At 46.1% G+C, this 21,854-nt stretch overlaps 1 protein-coding gene across 7 annotated transcripts in view; it reads left to right on the top strand.

Moving 5' to 3' along the window:
- The first annotated feature begins 8,567 nt into the window (after positions 1 to 8,567).
- Positions 8,568 to 21,854, top strand: part of CNPY1 (canopy FGF signaling regulator 1) — a 60,538-nt gene continuing 47,251 nt past the window's right edge. Inside the window, exons 1-2 of one of the 7 annotated variants that reach the window (XM_053258989.1) lie at positions 8,568 to 8,822; positions 16,923 to 17,037. In XM_053258989.1, coding sequence (XP_053114964.1) covers positions 16,938 to 17,037 — 100 coding nt within the window. In that variant the 5' untranslated portion in view covers positions 8,568 to 8,822; positions 16,923 to 16,937. Of the gene's footprint in view, positions 8,823 to 9,072; positions 9,177 to 10,117; positions 10,138 to 12,806; positions 12,826 to 16,922; positions 17,038 to 21,854 lie in introns of those variants that run through there. The other 6 variants (XM_053258986.1, XM_053258988.1, XM_053258991.1 and 3 more) reach the window with 6 other exon arrangements.

Here is a 21,854-nt window from a genome sequence, read left to right on the forward strand (position 1 = left end):
GTTGTCTGTAGGGCACAGGATAAGCTGGTGGCCTTGCTGTGTTATCGTCTCCTTCACTTATCCTCTTGTAATTTGCTCCAGTAGTCCGTGTGACTGCTTGGGGATAAACTCTGGGCCCCAACAAATGCATACTGTGAGGATTCAGATTACAGCTCTGTTGATCCATGCTAGGGATTAATAGGAAGGGAACTGAAAATAAAACTGATATTAATATTACAAATATATGGGGTGGCCAGATTTGGAGTACTGTGTACAGTTCTGGTCACCATATCTCAAAAAGGTTGTTATAGGTGCAGAAGGTGGGCAACTAAGATTATTAGGAGCTGGGATCACCTTCCTTATTAGGCAAGGTCATAACATCTGGGGCAATTAAGTGGAGACATGTTAGAGGTCTATAAAATTATGTATGGTGTGAAGAGGATGGATAGAGAGAAGTTTTCTCCCTCTCCAACATTACTAGAACCAGGGGTCATCCCATCAAACTGATAGCCATGAAATTTAGGACCAACAATGACTGGTTAATTGATTGATTAAATGCTGTCAAGTCGGTGTTGACTGAGTTAATTTGACTCTTAGAGACCACATAGATAGATTCTTTCCAGGATGACCTGTCTTCAACTTGGCCTTTAAGGTCTCTCAGTGGTGCCTTCATTATTGTCATAATCGAGTCCATCCACCTTGCTGCTGGTCATTCTCTTCTTCTCTTTCATTCAACTTTTCCCAGCATTATGAACTTCTCAAGGCAGTTGGGTTTTCGCATAATGTGTCCAAAGTATGATAGTTTGAGCCTGGTCATTTGTGCCTCGAATGAAAATTCTGGATTGATTTGTTCTGTGATCCATTTGTTTGTTTTCCTGGCTGTCCATGGTATCCTCAAAAGTCTTCTCCAGCACCAAAGTTCAAAAGCGTCACTACTTTTTCTATTTTGCTTCTTCAAAGTCCAGTTTTCGCACCCATAGAGTGTCACAGAAAAAACCATTGTCCGTATGATTCTAATCTCTGTAGGTATAGACACGTCACGGCATCTAAATATCCTTTCCAAGGCCTTGATTGCAACCCTACCAAGTGCTAGTCTGTGGCGTATTTATTGACTGCTGGATCCTTTACTGTTGATGGTCGATCCTGAAAGGCAGAAGCTATCCACCACTTCGGTGTCTTCATTGTCAATTCTGAGGCTGGTTGCTGTACCTGTTGTCATTAGTTTAGTCTTCTTTATATTTAGTCATAGTCCCCTTTTTTCATGGTGCTCCTTGGCTTTCGTTACTAGAGCTTGCAGATCATCCGCATTCTCAGCTATCAGCGTGGTGTCATCAGTGTAGTGCAGGTTATTGATGTTTCTTCCTCCAACTTTAAAACCAAGCTCATCTTCTTCCAATCCAGCTTCTCTCAATATATGTTCAGTATATAAATTGAATAAAGGAGGAGAAAGTATACAGCCTTGACTTACTCCTTTGCCGATCTGGAACCACTCTGTTTCACCATGTTCTGTCTGGACTGTGGCTTCCAGTCCTGTGTATAGGTTTCTTATGAGAACAATGAGATGTTCTGGGACATCCATTTTTCTAAGGACATTCCACAACTTGACATGGTCAATGCAATCGAAGGCTTTTCTGTAGTCAATAAAGCACATATTGACTTCTTTTTTGTATTCTTTGGCTTTCTCAATTATCCAGCGTGCATCGGCAATGATGTCTCTTGTTCCTCGGCTTTTTCTGAAACCAGCTTGAACATCCAGCATTTCCCTTTCCACGTAGGGCTCTAATCTTCATTGGATGATCCTGAGCATTATTTTGCTAGCATATGAAATTAAGGATGTTGTGCGATGGTTTGCACAATCTGTTAAGGCTCCTCTCTTTGGTATGGGTTTGTAGACTGACCTCTTCCAGTCTGTTGGCCACTGTGTTGTTCTCCAAATTTGCTGGCATAGTTTGGTTAGTGGCCATCTCTCCCTAGGGACACCCTGCCTGTCTCATGTAGTTTGGATCAGGGACTGCAGTTTGCACAGGTGAAAGCACTCCCAGGGAAAGAGAGAGGCTGCACGACATGATTGGAGGTTCCTCTTCTGCTAGAGGCCTTTGAAAACTTTGTGCAGCACCAACAACAAGCCTTCTGGCTCGTATACTAGCGCAGCAGCATTCTGCTAGTACAACTCTGAGACCCAGTGTGGTGTAGTGGTTAGAGCACTGGACTAGGGCCAGGGAGACCTGTGTTCGAATCCCTATTCAGCTATGAAACTCACTGGCAGACTCTGAGCCAGTCACTTCTCTCTCAGCCTTATTTACCTCACAGGGTTGTTGTGAGGATCAACAAAACCATGGGCATTGCTTTGGGCTCCATGGAAGAAGAGCAGGATATAAATGTAAAAGAACAAAACAAAAAACCCACTAGTCAGTATGTATACAATTCCTGATGAAGAGTGTACTTGTGAAATGAATATTTTAAAACAGTTTTGTAGACTGTGATTTACATGTTCCTTTGAAGCTCTTGCTGATAAAGAATGCAATCGTTATCTGACATCAGTTTATTGATTTAGAAAGAGAAAAGAACAAAGCACAGAAACAGAATTTGCCCAGATGAATGTACTTTTCAGTCTCAAATCATAAAACATCTTGCAATTCCTGCTAGAATCGCTTTGGGACAACTAACGCACCCGCTGATATAATAGCGCCGTTTGATTTACCCCTCTGGGAGTAAACATGAGCATATATTTGTTGTATGTGTTAAATTAAAATAAGATGATTGTATTATGCAGTTAACCTCTTCTAGCTATTTCTGTCTGAAAATGAGTTCAGTCAAGAATAAGAGAGAAAATGAAAGAGATGCCGGAAAACCAGGTATTTCTAGAACACAGGCACAGCCAGTGAGGAAACTCCCCTGCTCAAGACCCTTAGAAATGAAGGGGGGCAGGGTTCACAAAAGCACAGCTATGCTGATCTGTGGTTCAGGAGACTTTCCCAGGAGATTTTCTAGTCTGAAGCCCTGCCCTTCAGTGGTACCTCCCACAATGCACCGCCAGCAAATATCTGGCCTACATTGCTTGAAAACACTTGGAAAAGAAGAGTTAATGGGTCCCCATATGTAGATTATGGATAAATTAGCTCTATGAGAGTCCCACTAGTGTTTCAGCTTAGTCCCATTTCTGGCATGTTAGTGCTTTTCAGTCTCAAATAATAAAACATCTTGCCATTCCTGCTAGAAGAGCTTTGAGGCAACTAAAGCACCCGTGGATATAATAGCACCGTTTCTCCCTTTTTGCTAGGGAGAACACGAACAGCTGCATTCTTCCTTTTTTGTGGTATCGTATGAAAAATGTCAACCTTGGTGCACCCACCCCCCTTAATTTTCTTTTCTGCAAACTTTGAACCTCCAGTTGTTGAACTACAACTCCCATCATCCTCAGCCCCAGTGGCCAATAGTCAGGTATGATGGGAGTTGGAGTCCAACATCTTCAGGAGGGCTGAAGCTGTTCAGCCCTGCTCTAGACAATTTTTAGCCAGTTACTTCTTTTATTTTACAATGTGTAACCTTTTCCCTGCATTGCACAGCAAAGTTCTGTACAATCTTATAACAGAGGTGACAGATGGAACAGACCAGTGTGAACTCATGTGGAAACAGTACATACAGCAACAGCAGCAGCAATACAACTGCTACTACATACTTATTAAAGACTACGGAACAAAGCAGTGAGGTCATTCACATAAACAAAAACTGTGTCATACCCAGGTTTGGGAGCTAAGTGTGCTCCCAATTTCTGGTTGTGTGGAAGCAAGGTAGGAAGAAAACCTGGATAGAAGCGATTGTGTGGAAGCACAGTAGGAGGAAAGGCTGTCCAGGTTTTTCTCTTACCGTGCTTCCACACAATCACTTCTGCTCAGGTTTTCCTCTAACTTTGCTTCCGCACAACCAAAAATTGGGAGCACACACAGCTCCCAAACCCAGGTAGGACACAGTTTTTGATTGTGTGAATGACCTCATCTCACACACACACACACACACACACACACACACACACACACACACACACACCTGATTTTCTAATTACCATCTTTCTCCTAACAGTAGATGATAATGACATAAAAGCAAACTTGAAACATCTGAGGCTCACCAAGGGAATTGTCTACAACAGATCTTGATAGGTGGGTGTGGTTATAAACAACAGTTGTACTTTGGAGAGGATTTCCATCATCTCCACATACATCCCATGCACATGAGGTGTACAAAGGACTATTTTAAGGAGATCTGGAACCAGAACTGGTGATCTAATCTGGTGAGCCACACAACACCACCAGCCCTTCAGGCACAAACGGATCTTCCCAATGCTGCTGGTAGTACTAATAGGCCGGCAATAAAAGGCCTCTTGACCGGCCAAGTCAGGATTCCTAACAAGAGCTTGGCATTTGGTCTCTTCATGGTCAACAGAATATAAATTCCTAAATATAACGATCTGGTTCCAAGCTTCAAACTCTGTTTTTCCTGCTTAGATGTTTTCATCCCATGCCACTTCCTGAATTTTTGTTTCCCCTCTTCGGCTGTTCAGTCCAGGCCCAGCAAGAGAGTGAGTCGGGTCTCACGATCAGTGAGACCTGGTTTGGGGCAGTGAGCGGGGAGGGAGCCCTATGCGGCCGGATCGGCCACCCACACGATTGCTGGCTCTGCGACGGAGCCGGTGGGGGCTAGGGAGAGCGGGGGCCAATTGGCCCCTGCAAGCTCTAGCATGCCCTGCGGGAGTGCGCAGGGCATGCTGGTGAGACCCCCGGAACCGGGAGGCAGCTTTTCGCCTCCCCTCCAGGGGTCTCCTAATGAGTAGCTGTGGTGCAGAGCCGTGCCGCAGCTACTCACGATCCGATAGCCCGGGTTTGCGGAGCACTCGCTCTGTAAACCCGGGTAAGGGGCGGGCTACTTGAGCGGGTTAGCAGTTCAAGAACCACCGGGCTCGCAGCCGAGCCCAGTGGTTCTCATGATTTTCTTCAATCGTGTGAATAGCCTCAGTAATTGCAGGTAAGAACCTGAAGGGAGGGCTGTTCAGCTAGCAAAGATTGGCTGTAAATCAAGGAGTCATGTAGGAGCTACCCCGTCAGGGGCAGAGCCACCATTGGGTGACCGGGTTCAAAGAACCCAGGCCACCACCAGTCAGGGGCCACAAGCGTTACCCTAGACATGCCTCCCGCATCTGACATCAGATGCGGGGGTATTACTACAGTCCCAAATAGGGCCCCGTGGCCCCGTTTGGAGCAGAAATCAGCCCACACTGCATTGGGCACCATGGCTGGAGTGACTCTCCCTGCCTTAAAGGCAGGGAGAGCCGCTCCTGGACTCATTGCCAACACAACGGAGCTGATCGCTCTCCCTCCCAAATGGGGCCATGCAGCCCCATTTAGGAGAGAGATCGGCCTGCACTGCATTGGCAGCTCGGCCGGAACGGCTCTCCCTGTCTTTAAGGCAGGGAGAGTCGCTCTGGCCCACGCTGCCCGAAGCCGTGTGGGTCGATCTCCCTTCCAAACGGGGCCATGCAGACCCATTTGGGAGGGAGACCATGCCCCCACTTCTGACGTCAGGTGTGGGGGCGTGGCTAGCTGGGTGAGCACTTTGCCTCTGGTGTTTGACCCTGGCAGGCAGGACAGCACCTCTGCTTTGGGGGTCCCAGGTGTGATAGAAGGTGTTTTTTAGGGAACACAGCAGGATCCTCGCTGGGGGGCACTGGGTTCCCAGAGATTGTTGCCCCAGGTGACTGTAGGAGGAGCAACTAGCTCTGCCTAGTTGCCTTTCCTCTCTAGAGGAGAGCTGGTCCTGTGGTAGCAAGTAGGACTTGTCCCCTTAGCTTAACCAGTCTGCCCTGGTTGCATATGAATGGGAGACTTGATGTGTGAGCACAGTAAGATATTCCCCTCAGGGGATGGAGCCACTCTGAGAAAAGCATCTAGGTTCCAAGTTCTTTCCCTGGCTTCTGCAAGATAAGGCTGAGAGAGATACCTGCCTGTAACCTTGGAGAAACTGCTGCCAGTCTGTGTAGACAATACTGAGCTAGATAGACCAATGGTCTGACTCAGTATATGCCAGCTTCCTATGTTCCTATGGCTGCTCAAGATCTGTTGGCTCATTGGGGCTGGGGATCTCTGCTTGAGAGTGCTCATCCTTCTCTTCTGAGAGGGTCTTCTCCAGGTTGGGGGCCAGGTGAGTCTTGACACCAGCCCTTGTTCTGTGCTCAAAAGATCTCCTGGTTTCTGCATCTGTGAAGGAAATGAGCAGAACGCAGGGTTGTGTGACTACTTTGACCCTCTTCCTATTTGCCGAAAGCTTCATCTTCAAATGAAAAATGTAGTGTTACAGCAGAAGACATGGACACAGGCAGTGACCACCTCTGTTACTATATGTGGGGCTGGGTTTGAGAGAGGCAACCACTTGAATGCTGGGCATTGGTTTTTTTAAATCTTAAATTAAACATTTTCAAGTTTTTTAAATTAAAAAGCTCTTATAAGATTACAGGAACCAAATTTGCATGAATAAACTTATAGAGTTGTAGAGCTGTGGGTATCTATCATTTTCTATGGCAGGGATATATTTTGCATGCAGATCATGCATCAAAGTCTTGAAAGGCACTACAATTGCAATTTTAAAAAAATACGGTTCACAAATAACACATCACAAATGGTCAGGGCACCAAAGACCCTCCTCACCTGGAGCGCCTTTTGGTTTAGTGATGGTCCTGGTTGCCTGAAACATGGAAACCTCTAGATCTCAGGCATGCTAGGGTGGAAGAAGAAGTGTGCAACATACAACACCCTCTTCCCTGCAAAGACATAGGGACATAGGAAGCTGCCGTATCCTGAGTCAGTCCATTGGTCCTTCCCGCTCAGTATTGTCTACCCAGACTGGCAGCGGTTTCTCCAAGATTACAGGCAGGAGTCTTTCCCAGCCCTGTCTGGAGATCCCAGGGAGAGAACTTGGAACCTTCTGCATGCAGATGCTCTTCCACTGAGCTATGGCCCCATCCTCTAAGGGGGATATCTTACCGTGTTTACGCCTCATCTCCCATCCAAATGCAAACCAGGGTGGACCCTGCTTAGCAAAGAAGACAATTCCTGCTTCCTACCACAAGACCAGATTTCTCAGAACTGAGGCTGAAACTGTAAAACTGTGGCAGCATAACAGTCAAGGATGTTAGGAGCAGGGCTGTCCTTAGAGAGCCCTGGTGTGGGGCAGGGCCCGGAGCAGATCAGCCAGTGCGGGGCCCCCTTCCAGTTAATTCTAATGGGGGTTAAAAGTGTGGGGCCCAGGGCGGTCGCCCTGCTTGCCATGCCCTAAGGTCAGCCCTGGTTGGGAGGCCCCAAAGTCGGGGCCAGAATGCAAACCATCAGTTACAGCACCTAGGAGAATGTCTTTGGCAGGACATTTTCTGAATGATTCAGAGAATCATGCATGAATGTACTGACACTATCTGGACCCGGGGAATGTAGTGGCACTGCAGACGATATGGCGCGGAGGTTTAGTGGGATGATCCCCTTTGTCCCTTAAATGCACATGTAGGATTTGATGTACTTATATTCATATACGTAGAGTTTCCTTTTGAACTTTTGTAACCATAAACTTTTGTAACTCTGAGATCTTTTTGTTCACTGAAGATCATGCATCCCTGTACTCATATTTTGAATTTTATATCTTTGTGCCAATTGGTATAGCAAGGCAGAGAGAAGGTTTACTTAAAAACATACTGAAGCTATTCCCACGATCAGTAGAAAGTGAGCTAAGGGAACCTAGCCACCCAGGGCTTGGAGGCTACTTGTCTGCGAGGAGAGCGGGCTAAGCCCCCTCTCCCCGCAGACCCACCAGAAGCTCTTCTCACTGACTGCAAGAAGAGCTTCACTCCCTAATAACCCACCTGAGATGGAGGATGGGAAGATGTGCAGCCCAGGATGAGAATGCACTTGGCAGCTGGTCACATGTTTGGGTCTTACAGAGGCCACTGATAAGGTGTACCAGCAGCCCATCTCCAGGTGTGCTTATGAGTTTTGTGAAAGTATAAGAAAGACAGGAAAACAGCCAGTGATTTAGACCTCAGCATAGACCTAACAGCCCGGGAGGGTGCTACAAAGTGCTGTCTTAGGGGTCTGTCCACCGCCGTGGTCTAGGTTTCCCGATGGAGCAGAAGCAGGGATGTAAGATCTATCTTAGATGTAAGATCTATCTTTTGTTCTGTAATATTTTTTAAATATTAATTAGCTCTATCTAATAAAACTTCTTGCCATTTACACTGGTCTGAGCTTATTGCCTCCAAGTCCCAGAACCTGTTGGCCACCGGCTGGCCACCGGTGCCAATACAGGGAATGAGACAGGCGAGCCTTATCATGAGCCTCTCAGAGCATGCTCCAGAAATCTTAAACACAACCACGCGTCTGGCAGGTGATTTTGTTCACCATGGCAACCGGAATTCCATTCTCTCCCCCTTGTGCTACCTGCTTGGGGCAGGGAAACAGGCTCAGCCTTTTGCAGCTTTCAATTGGCCACCTGCCTCCTTGATTTTCCCACATGGTGCACTCTCATTGGCTGCCTCCCCTGACAAGCTGCTTCACTTTATGATAGCAGAAGTGCTGGGAAAGCTGGCACACAAACAGGCCAGTGGAAGCTGCATCAGTGGCAGACTCAGCTGCCTTACTGAGACATACTGATAAGAAGAACCTTGTGCTGAAGCGAAAAAGAAATCCCATTCTGTGGATGGACATTAGGGTTGGGAGTTTTTTTGTTTTTTAAGTTGCTCATTCTGAAACTGTGCAGCCAGACCTTGTACAGCTTGGGTTGAGCAGAGGCTGAAATCTTGCAAATTCTAGGTAAGCTTCAATTGACTATACGGAGTTGCATTTTACGGCTCATATGATTTAGTTTGGAATAATCTTCAGTATCTTTTGGGATACAGTCAAAGTCCAGTCCTTTTTGGACTGGAGGGATGGGATGGAGTCTCCTTCTTCATGAGCATTTTGCTTCAGATACAGGGCTGGTCATCATTCAGAGACAGAAGGAATTCCTCACACCCATTTTATTCAAAGTTTCAGTTTCTTTCCTGCTAGCATGATTCCACAGAGCCCTTGGAGTGACTAAAGACAGCTGCATGAATGCAAGTTACATTTACAGACTTTAACATACTCATTTCCTCTCTGTCCTTCGGTATTCCTCTATATTTCATTGTAAGCTACTTTTTTGTTATTATTATTTAAACAAAAAGCAGGCTATATCTAGAGAAAACCAACATCTGGCAATCTGGGACTATTTCCCCCCCAAAAGAATTTCCCCCTGGTAAAACAAGATGCATACTGAATGGGTTTTGAATGTTTGACTGTTAAGATGGTCCTTATTTATGTGCAGATCTACATTTGCAAATGTTCATCTCAGAAAGCTAACATCCCAAACTGCTAATGTTTGATTCAGGGGGAGGGGGGCTACATTACATGTCGGAATGAAACTTTCCTTTTCAGACACATTGTAGTTTTGGGTTTCTCTGGCAGGCAAACATTGAGATGTTTATGATGAGAAAAATGCCATGATGTCTGACGTTATCTCAACATAAATGTTAAGAGTTAGGAAATTCTGTATAAAAAAGGAAGCCTGTCACACACACACTCCCTGGGCTGAAGTGTACAAAGTGATGAAAAATCTGCCACCTGCCCAAGTTATTATTTTATGTTGACCATGTTTGAATAGGAACTTAAACTCATCAGCCTTTGAAAATCTCATCTAAATATGCAGGAGCAAATCCACAATTTGGAAAACATTTCATTTCCATCTCCTTTTATTCAATACCATGGCCCCAGTCTGGGAAACTGAGAGTACTGCGTGATAGTGTACTGCATGATTGCAAGGTCTGCCTCCTTCCAGCTAATTAGTAATCATCCTTATCAGCTGTGAGAGTGTCAATAAATGTTCAGCTGGCCAGGAGGAAGGGGAGGGTGTGCCTAGACTGAGCAACACGTGCTTCCTTCTTACCTCATCAGGTGACCAGTGCTATTAAATATGACAGCACTGGCCACTGGTTAGCTGGTATTGTTGTGGTGCAGGAGCACTACACAACCAATCACACACACAGAGAGAGCTGGGTGCAGAGTTCCATTGCCAGAAACAGCTCCTCATGAAGTTATGTGACAACTTTCAGTAAGTGGTTTAGTAATGTGTTACTAAATTGTTGAGCCAATTTTTGTTGGCCCACAACACACACGTAACTTTTTCCAGCAAGCCATCTTTTTTGGTTAACCATGGGGTCTGTTTGTGTAAGTAGAGATGGGTCAGTTTAAGGGCTCACTACAAACCAACACAATTGTGTGTGTGTCCATCCTTGGGGCAAGTTGCAACTATTTGAGTATTTTACATTATTATTGTGACAGAAGCCTCTTGTCACCCAGCACAACTAGTCACACAGGACCCATGACAGTGTAAGAAAAGACTGGTGCCATCTAAGGAAGAAGGGTTATTCTCCAAAGGAAAATAATAGCTGTGCTGAACAGCTGGCAGCGTGGGGGCACTAGGACTCAGAAGAAGACTTAGGCTCTGCCCTACTCTGTACAGGAAAGGGGTGGGGCTTCTACACAGGTGTGAAATCGCAAATATCCACCATGCCTGCTGATAGGTACAGAGAGCCCAACAGACCAGCTAAGGCCCCTACATAAACAGGAAGCAGCAGGGAGCTGTCCATTAGGACCTTGCAGTCAATGGTGCTGAAGCTAGCTTCTGAGGACACTGCAAGACTTTGAGACTTGTTCCAAAGAATTGACATACAGGAAGTTTGGAACTATGCCGCTCAGGACTGCTGACTTGTAACCCATATTAGAAAGAGCTGAAGACACAGCTATAAAACCTAACCTACGTGGGGACATGACTTGACTAGCAAGCATGAGGTTGCTGGTTTGAATCCCTTCTGGTATGTCTCCCAGAGACTATGGGAAACACCTATATCGGGCAGCAGTGATATAGGAAGATGCTGAAAGACATCATCTCATACTGCGTGGGAGGAGGCAATGGTAAACCCCTCCTGTATTCTACCAAAGACAACCACAGGGCTCTGTGGTCTCCAGGAGTCGACACTGACTTGACGGCACATTTAACATTTAAGTGTTCATCAGGGGATGTGATACAGTTCTCTGTATGACTGTGCCACCTCAGAATGCAACTGAGAGATCATGTGTTGAAAAACATTCCTTAACCAGGATTCCCTGGATCTGGATACCTTAAATGTCAGGGAGAGGGCACTGACCCTAATCTTCTCTGGTGAGTTATCTTTCCACATATAAGATATTCTGATACCTGGCTATTCCTAAGCACACAGGCTTGCTAATAGAGATGTGCACAAATCACAATTTGCTGTTTGATTTGAGCTCAAATTGAATCTAAAAATCTACGAATTGATTTGGCAGAACAGCTGGCTTGGCCAGCTGTTATGACGAATCAGTCTTGAATGCAAGTGATTCAAGCACCATTTTTTCTGGGGAGAGCTGGTCTACCAATTGGGGCCAGCAGGCAGACCAGTCCTCTGAGGCGGGCTGATGTGCTAAGTCCAGGGTGGAGGGCTACCCACTCTTGTGATGGGTAGTCCAGCCCTCCACCCTTGACTTAGTGTGTCAGCCCACCTCGGAGGACTGGTCTACCTGCTGACTACAACTGGTAACCAGCTCTCCCCTGAAAAAATGGTGCTCGAATCGAATGGAGTGATTCAAGGTCAAATCAGAGTCAATTTGATTTGAACTTGAATTAGACCCTTTATTCTAAGGGTGATTTGATTTGAGTTCAAATCACCTGAATCACCTCGATTCGAGCTCAAACTGATTAACCTCAAATTGATTTCACATCTCTGCTTGCTAACTGCAAAACCCTTATCGATAGATAGTTTTATCCTAAGTATTCGGTCCTAGCAAGAAACTCCTTCCTAAACTCAAAAACAATGATAGTCCACTCCTGATAGTGAGAAATCAATTCAGTGAAGCTGGAATTGGATGTTATGGCAGATGCAGAGCTGCCACCAAACCCAGCTGTCCATCTCATTCTTCTCTTCAGTAGTGTCTACTCGTGATAAAAAGTGCATAGTGTGATGGCATTGCCCTGTAAATTCCCCACCCCTGCAAACTGCAAGGAATGAGTGGTGCAGCAGAAGGGAACTCACAGCCTGATAACATTATCCCATGCACTTTGCATTGTTGGCAGGAGAGGGGATGCAGAATTGCTGCTTTCAGTCGCAGTCACTCTGACAAGGCTGAGCTGCAGGAGCTGGAAGTCAGGATAAGAGAGGGTGTTAAGCCAGGAAGTCAGAGCACACCAGAGCCAGAAAGATAATGGTTGCCCAGACAAATTCTGGCCTAAACAGGAAGACCTTTTATAGCCCTTCCTGTTAAGAGAGCTAATAAGCTGTCTGGATGGGCACAGTCAGTCCAGTTCCTGGAAAGCCTTTATTGTCCAGGGAGAGATTCCAGATTGCAGTTCACCACACAAAGCCACTGTGCCCAGAGTAGTAGTGGACTACTGGTTCTCATCTTATGTCTCCTGATGTATGCATGTCGAAGGAAGATCTGAACTGGCCCTGTCTGAAATCATATTTTCCTTCAGATGAGAAAACAGTGTTCTAAGTGCCATGAATGCATCAAAGAAGTTCCAGACGCCATAGCAAGCTTGTTTGAATGTGTTAGAGGGTGATTATTAACACTGCAGTATTGCTGACTGCTTTGGGTGGGGGGGGGGAGTATTCATTGGTTGCTGAGGAAGCAACAATCTGGGTTGTTTTGAAACCTGGCTGTGACCAGCATGCAAAAGAACTGGCTTCTCCCACTGTAAGTTCATGCCTCATTGGCTTTACAGGTGTGTGTTATTCTTTGATTTATTCAAAGGGTAGAGCAGATGGACTGATTCCAGTAATGAATTTTAGAAGGAAAGAAGGGAGCTAAAGCAAAAGGAGAAGGAAAACTACCTGATGCAGATATCTTGTATATGTAATGAATGGAATTCAAGTGGCATTTTACATCATGGAAATAGATGTAAGGCATTCATTTTGTCCAAGCAAGGATGGGAAGCCTTTCCCACATTAGAGCCTTGCCTTGGTCTAGGTCCACCATGGGACGTTCTAAGCCAGATTTGTCAGATGGCTTATTTCACCTTTATGGCAGGGGCTGAAACTGATCTACCAACTCACCTTTCATAAAAGGCTCCTGAAATGTATGACTGATTTCTCTTTTGCTGTGACCTCTGATCTCTGTCAGTTTGCCTTTTTTCTGGTCAGTTTTGCCTCTGCTGAAATTTCCAGAGCAGTGGCAATGAAAGTTGTCTACAGGCTGAGCTTGCAAAGCACTTTACTGCACAGGTCAAGACCTTTGCCTGCCGCTTAGCCCTTTGTGACACTGCTCAGATTCTTTGACCAGAGTGGAGCTGGAAAAGGGTTTGTGGTGATACAGCAAGCTCAGCTCTTAGTCCTTATTAAAGGCTTTCCTCATTCAACTCCTTTCATCTCCCTTCGCCTCCTGCCTTTATGGAGGAAAATGAGAAGGTGCTTCAAGGGACCAGGAGAGCAGCGTGATAGGCGAAGGTAGGATTGCATCACCTTACACCTAGAGTGGAGGAGCTCCAGAGGAGAGAAGTGTGGTCTCTGGGAGCAAACTGACAAGCCTAAGGCAGCCAGAGAGTATCAATAGACAGGATTCCAGGCTCAGGCAGCTGGGGTGGAGTCAACTGCGTGCTTAGGGAATCTCTCTGTTGCTCTCTCCAGCAACAGGAAGGTCACAGGTGTGCAGTTCAGGGATATTTAAATATCAAATACGGGAGTGTTTGTTGCAGTCGCAGAAGTATGGTGCTGGTACAGGGAAATATAAAGAGAGAAAAACAAATAGTCTCAATGTGACAGATCTATTTTGTACAACCCATGTTGTTATACAGTATATACATCCATCACATGGTGTGATATGTAAAGATGAGAGATGTTGCAATAGGGTTAAGGCACGTGTCAGCATAATAATCAAGTCAGATCATGGCTTAGAAATTCATCTAATGTGAAAGTCACCCGCCTTTCAGCCTTGCTAATAGTCACATGACCTAAAAGATACTTCACATTGCATAGAAGAAGCACTGCCTTGTTATCATGCGCACGCATGCACGTGCACACACACACACACCTCTTTCTACATTTTGTTTCTGTTCATAAACTCCCCAAAATATCTACATTAAAATATAGACATTTTAAACTGTATAATTTTTGATTCCACATTATGACACTTCTAAGAGAGTACACCTCATGATGATTTTTTTTTTAAGTGATGGGAGAAGTTTCCCAGTGCTAGTGACATATCAGCACTGGGGAAACTACATTTCCCAGCACTCCCAGCATCTGGCTTAGAACTATAGCACAATGCCAGGCACAGAGCGCAGGGAGGAATACCTCTGTCCCTCCTTTCTTCTATTTTTACTGGAGCAGCAAGTAAAATAAGCAGGAAGTGGAAGGGAGTTGGAGAGCAAGAAGGAGGCAGGAATGGAGTATTTAACAACTTCTTAGATTTGGAATTTTGGACTAAAATCAGCACTGGAGAAGGACTTTTGGGGCCATGATGCTTGCCATGTATTTGAAGCAACTATTACAAGTCATTGAGATTCCTGTTTTCAAACCAGGAAATATGATGACATCATGAGAATTTTCTGGGTCCCACCGGGAGATGGACATAGGAACACAGGAACATAGGAAGCTGCCATATACTGAGTACGACCATAGGTCTATCTAGCTCAGTATTGCCTACCCAGACTGGCAGCGGCTTCTCCAAGGTTGCAGGCAGGAATCTCTCAGGCCTATCTTGGAGAAGCCAGGGAGGGAACTTGGAACCTTCTGCTCTTCCCAGAGAGGCTCCATCCCCTGAGGGGAATATCTTACAGTGCTCACACATTGTCTACCATTTATATGCAACCTGAGTGGACTCTGCTTAAAGGGGACAAGTCATGCTTGCTACCACAAAGACCAGCTCTCCTCTGTGATTATTGTCCATTCCTGATTATGACTGAAACAGGTTACCCACCCAGGAGTCTTTTCGTGCTAGCTGGCATTCCTGAGGACTCTGCCCTCCTGGGTGTCTGATATTCCGACACAGCCTATAACCATACTGAACATATATGACACTGCCTTATCCTGAGGCAGACAGTGGTCCATCTAGCTCAGTACTGACAATGAAGCTATTCTCACGATCAGTGGAAAGCAGGCTATGGGTGCTTAGCCCACTTCCCACCGATCGTGAGACTCACTGGGCTCGCAGCCGAGCCCGGTTGAGTCAAAGCCTGTCACATGCTAAAGCAACCCTCCCCTAAGCCCAGGTTAGTGGAGCAAGTGCTCCGCTAACCCGGGCTTTTCGATCATGAGTTGGGCAACTCACGAGCAGACCCCCGAGCGGGAGGCTGAAAAGCAGCCTCCCGGCTTGGGGGTCTCTCCAGCATGCCCTGCGTGCTCGCGCAAGGCATGCTGGAGCTTCCAGGGGTTGCATGGTCCCCAATCCTCCCAGCCCCTGCTGGCTACGTAACGGAGCCAGCCGATGTGTGGGTGGCCGGTTCAGCCACTGGAGCAGACTGCCTGCTTGTGTGTGGGGAAAACGGGCTTAGCCCGCTCTCCCCGCTAACCCTCCCCAGGCTCTTTTCACTGATCGTGAGAAGAGCCTCAATGTCTACACCAGAGGTTCCCAACCTTTACTCCAGATGTTGCTGAACTACAGCGCCCATCCTCCCCAGCCACAATAAATCCACATCTAACTGGCAGAGAGTCTTTCCCAGCCCTACCTAGAGATGCCAGGGATGGAATGGAACCTGAGACCTTTTGCATGCAGAGCAGATGCTGTGCTACAGCCCTACGGCCCCTGCTGCAGGACTGCTGCTCTCTTGCACTTGTTCCCATGAACGGGGGTAAGTAGCACCTGGCCAGGTGGTGATGATGGAGGGAGAGCAACTATCCCCCAGGTGCCAGTCTCTCCCTTGGGTGTTTTTTGAATTATGAGCCCTTATGGGACAGAGGACCGCCACCACCCCTGCCCTCATTTCTTTTGCTATGTAACTCACTCTGAGAATTTTTTTATTCAAGGTGGTATATAAATACTCATAGCAGCAATAGCAATTTACTTTTCATTCTGTATCAGGCAACCTAACTATTATATGTATTGTGCATAGTCGATTTGTCACATTGTGATTTTATGTTTTTGTCTATTTGAGTGATTCATCTGTTGTCAGTATTAATATTTTGTTAGGAATTATTTCCTATTACCATATTATTATGGTATTACCATATTTACCATTTATTACCACTTATTATGGTATTACCATATTACCTATTACCATATTTACCTGAATTGATGACGATTCTGAATTTAAGATGACCCCTTTAAAAATACAGGTTATACCTAATGGCGCAGCGGGGGAAAGACTTGACTAGCAAGCCAGAGGTTGCCGGTTCAAATCCCCGCTGGTATGTTTCCCACACTATGGGAAACACCTATATCTGGCAGCAGCAATATAGGAAGATGCAGAAAGGCATCATCTCCTATTGCGTGGGAGATGGCAATGGTAAACCCCTCCTGTATTCTACCAAAGATAACCACAGGGCTCTGTGGTCACCAAGAGTCAACACCGAATCAACAGCACACTTTACCTTTACTTGAAATGAACAGGACTCTTGACTTAAGATGACCTTCTGATTTCTAATATCAAAAAACTTGGAAAAAACCTAGTCTTGGATTCAGGTAAATATAGTACTTCCCTATTGCCCTTATAGAAGAAGCAGGGCCACAGGGAGCCAGAGAGTTACAGAAGGAGGCTAAAGGTGGAAGCAAGATTCAGATGTGGCTGTCTCCGGTTGTTATCCTACCAGGGTTGTTTAATCCCATGTGGATGCCAAGAAAGGGCTGGCTCACTTCTGTTCACTAATGCTCTGAATATTTTCTCAGGCAGGGACGTGGGAAATGGCTGTCCTTCAGCTGGAGGGGCTGCTGCTACTCCTGCTGCTAGCTCTGTCCAGCAGCACTGTGAAAGGACAGCGGGACCCAGAGGTGTTCTGTGGAGGTCAGTGGCCCAACTGGGTATTCCTCTCTTGTCTTCTTGCTTGATGTGGCTCAGATGTGATGGCTTCATAGACACTGGCCAGCCTGGCATCTCCAAACCCTTGAGTCTGGTACCAGTGTTCCCTCTAACAGGGATCCCCAAATATTGTTGACTACAATGCCCAGCATCTGCAGCTGCAATAGCCTTTGCTTGGGGATTATGGGAGTTGTAGTCAACAACAACTGGGAATCTCTGTTAGAGGGAACACTGTCTGGTACCTCCGCATATTACATGGAGGCCGGTATTCATCAGCATTATTGCTGCTTCCAAGTACGTAAGGACAGCCCTGCTGGATCAGGCCCAAGGCCCACCTAGTCCAGTGCCCTGTTTCACACAGTGGCCCACAAGATGCCACTGGGAAGCTCACAGGCAAGAGCTGAGGTCACCCCCCCCTCCTGCTGTTACTCCCCTGCAACTGGTATTTAGAGGCATCCTGCCTCTTAGGCTGGAGGTGGCCTATAGCCCTTAGACTAGTAGCCATTGATAGACCTCTCCTCCATGAATGTTTCCAAAACCCTCTTAATGATGACATCATTAGTAGTTCTTAATAAGTTCTTGATAAGAACTAATTATTATTAATAACTACTTATTAGAATGGCTACTCAGAGTAGTAGCCGTTGATAGACATCTCCTCCATGAATTTATCAAAACCCCTCTTAATAAGAACATAAGCACTAGGAACATAGTTCCTAATGCTCCAGTCATACATTTAATGGGAGGTCATATGGAGAAGGATATTTGGTTAATTTGGTAAGTGGCTGGTGTGGTGCCACTTCAGAATGCTGGTATGGGAATAGATGTTTGAGTGCTTTCTCATTTTAAAAACCCCTTGCATATCTAGGGTGGCAGGGAGAACATTGGACTGGAGTCCCCCACCATGGTGGTTTTCCATGGGCAGAGTGAGCTTTTGATGTGGGAAAATATCCAAACCTGTGATTGCCCAGCTGCAGCACTAGAGTCCCTGGGTGTCAGACCTCAGTGGAGTCAACTCACAAGAATATAAGAGCAGCCCTGCTGGATCAGGCCCAAGGCCCATCTAGTCCAGCATCCTATTTCGCAGAGTGGCCCACCAGATGCCGCTGGAAGCCACAGGGAGAAGTTGAGGGCATGCTCCCCTGCAACTAATACTCAGGGGAATCCTGCCTTTGAGGCTGGAGGTGGCCCACAGCCCTCCAACTAGTAGCCGTTGATAGACCTCTCCTCCATGAAGTTATCCAAACCCTTCTTAAAGCCATCCAGGTTGTTGGCTGTCACCACATCTCATGGCAGACTCCTGGGCCAGAGACAGAGTAAGGGTCCAAAATGGATAAGGCCAAGTTCCTGAGCAGGCAGAGCAGGATCCGAGGGCCAGAGGCAGAGGTGTAGGCAGATCCAGGCAGAAGTTAGGGGGAGTGAACATAGATCAGAAGGACCAGAAGCAGGGGGCAGGGCAGGGCAAGGCAGTCTCTAGAGTGACTCTGTCCAAAGTGCTACCCACACTAAGCAGTTAGTTCTGAGGCCAGGTTTTTATAGGGTCTGGTGTGCCAGGATTGGTTCTTGGAGTCAGCTGACTGAGATTACAGCCCTGATGGTGTCCCTGAAGCCTAGATCTCAACCTAGCAGGCTTGTGGTAGGAACAGAGCACCGGTGGCACAGGAGGGAAGGTACTGGCAGCTTGATGCTGGGAGCCTGGTTTGAGACAGCCTCCCCCATGTCTTACCTTGACATTTTCTGCCTGTGATTTCTCTAGAAACCAAGTGGAGCTGGGTATGTTTAACCGGAAAAAGAGAAGGCAAAGGGAAGATGTGACAGCAGTCTTCAAATATCTGAAGGGTGGCTTGTTATAGAGGAAGAGTGGACCTGTTCTCTGTTGCTCCTGAGATCAGGATCGCAATCTGTGGGCTGAAATGACAAGGAAGCAGATTTAGGCTAGATATCAGGAACATCCTAAACATTAGGGTTGTTTGACCATAGAACCACCTGCCTTGTGCAGTGGTGGGCTCACCTTCACTGGAGGTTTTCCAGCAGGGGCTGGACAGCAATCTGCCAGAGATGCTCTAGTGGGTTCCTGCCCTGAGCAAGTGGGCTGGAGTAGAAGACCTCCAAGGTGCCTTCCAGCTCTAACAACATTCTGTTATTCTATACAGGCGTTCTGGGGTGGGTGACAAAGGGTGCAGTTGCCCTTACCTCCATTGAGCCAGTCCCATTGAATTTAATGGGCCTTTTCCCCAGATTAGCGATAGGACTGCAGCCTTTCCCCCCACCCCGGGAAAAGGTCCTGTGGATGCCCATGTGTGTAGACCTGCTGTTCGAGCAGTCATGTGAACAGCTGGGCTCTTGGTAAAGCTTTGCCGGTATTTGAGCCCCAGAGCAAAGTGAAAAATCGAGCAGCTTTATATTTGTGGTTTTATTTGTGCAATGAAAGGAAGGTGCTGAACTGCTTCATTGAAAAATTGTTGGAAATAATTCGATATACTGATTGGATGCCTCATTTATCAACAGCCCACAGTCCTGTGGCTGGCCAGCGTAGTGATCTTTAAGCTACCCTAGACCTTGTCTGTGTTGACTGGCATTGTTCATTCCGCTTATGCGAACACCTAGATGCAAGGAGTCGGTCCATTCAAGAGCACCCATGCAGTCCTCTCTTCCTCCTCGGCGATTCCACCTGGCTGCAAACAACAAAGCTTTGTCATCTATTGACAGTTGTATGCATGAGGGGGGAAACTCTCCATCTGTGGTCTCCTAGCAGAGAGACAAGTGACTGCGTCTTTTAACAGATGGCACCATGAGCTATCAGAAATGTACATCCCCCCTGAGACAGATAACCTGACACGAGGTAGTTTCAACAACATATTGAAATAAATCCTCCCTTATGAATGCCAGGGCTGCAGAATCAGCTGCACTGCAGTCCCAGGATCCCTTGACAAAAGTCTTGCTTGGGTGATGCAAGCGCGGCAGTTTTGAGAGACAGACCGCCTTGTGTTGCCTGAAAAGGAGCAGAAGGAGACAGGGGGGCAGGTGAGGGGACTTTCAGATGCACATCGATTTGAAGAGTCTGAGCTTTGTAGCATCCATGCCTCTCCCCTCCAAAATGAGTTCAGTTGGAGGAAGGCGGGTGTTTCCTGCTGTACTGAAATCTAGGCTGCCTTTGCACTTCTCTTTCCATAGGAAAGTTCCTGGTTCTGCTCTAGATTGTATTTCTGGGATCAGGGGTGTAGCAAGGTTGGAGTGGGCCCAGAGACGAGATTTTAAAATGCCTCCCCTCACTGAAGCTCAGCTCATGAAGTAAAGAAATCTTAAATGAGGCTGAGTAGTGGTAACAAAAAGCATAGTAAAATTTATATATATAAAAAACCTATGTGCCACAATAGAACATCATCCTGAATTATTTTTAAAAAGGTTTTGTAAACTGTGGACGATGCAAGTCATTTAATGGTACTAGAGAAAGACATGCTGTTCTGGAAGCTCCAGGTCTTAACACTCACATCAGTTTTGGAGGATGGATACAACTGACGGAAGCCCAGTCAGTGTGTGGCTGGGGGAGTCAGTCATGTGACTTGCCTCTGGGGGGCCCCCAAGGCAGTGGGCCCCCAGACAACTGTCTCCCCTTGCCCTATTATAGTTACGCCTCTGTCTGGGATAATACAACTGGCCCTATCCAGCCCCAGCACAGCATCCCTCTAGTGGCTGTTGCTGGTGTCTATCTTATGTTTCTTTTTAGATTGTGAGCCCTTTGGACACGGAGCCATCTTTATTTATTTTTATTTACCTATGTAAACCACTTTGGCAACTTTTGTTGAAAAGCAGTATATAAATATTTATCATTGTTGTCATCATCAACTACAGAGTTCATTGTTTCCCTTCTGTAGTGTCTATGTAAACCCTCTTCTTACTCAAGAAATGGGGGGTTTGGGGTTCAAGTCTCTATATTTTCTGAGACAGTGTATTTCCACCAGTGCTTGCAAGAAAGAAAGAAAAATTATAATGCCAAACTCAAGGATTTATATGTATTTAAAGTTTCTTTGTACATATGAATTTGTTAAGCACACATAAGGATAAACTTAAAATACCTGTTTACAAAATGGTACAAATTATAAAACATACATACAATGATATCATAAGGCTATTCTATGATAGCTTCTTTTTCACAAAGTAGCATGTGGCTTGATAAAGAAAACCAAACCAAACACAAACTCCCAGTCTCTTTCTTGTAAGAAAAATGTCCCAATAGCACGTTTGCACAGTTCAAATCTGCTGCCTCCTACAATGGGCAAAGACAGCTATTTTTCTGCAACACAGATGCAATGTTATAGGGCTGTACCACGGCAATAAAACACAAAACAAGGCATCGGAAATGTGAACAGCACCTTGCTTACAGTGCAGGGACTGTGATGTCAAGACACAAGCAGTATGGAAAGACACTTAAGGGACACATTGTGTCACTGTGGTAGCGTGCAATCTGGAAAGCACCCCAGTGCACAACTTGATTGAAGAGGAACTGTAATAAGGAAGCAAGTTCATAAGACGCAAAGGTTTCTAAAATCTCCTTTTCTCCCTCTCAGTTCTTCTTGCGTGGGTTGGAACCTCCAAAAGATTCTAAGGACCCTCTGAGCACGCTCCACTACCAATTAAGAAAGGGGAGGGGAGATCACAACACCCTTTAGTTGTCAAATTCAGGGAGCCTCTATTGTTAATCTGCACTATAAATTAACAATAATAATGGTGGTGGGGCTTATATCTACATATATCCTTCCATTAGGATCTAACTGTTCCCTTTCCCATTGGTTTAGCTACCAACC

The sequence above is a fragment of the Hemicordylus capensis genome, chromosome 6, assembly GCF_027244095.1.
Source record: "Hemicordylus capensis ecotype Gifberg chromosome 6, rHemCap1.1.pri, whole genome shotgun sequence".
NCBI lineage: Eukaryota > Metazoa > Chordata > Lepidosauria > Squamata > Cordylidae > Hemicordylus > Hemicordylus capensis.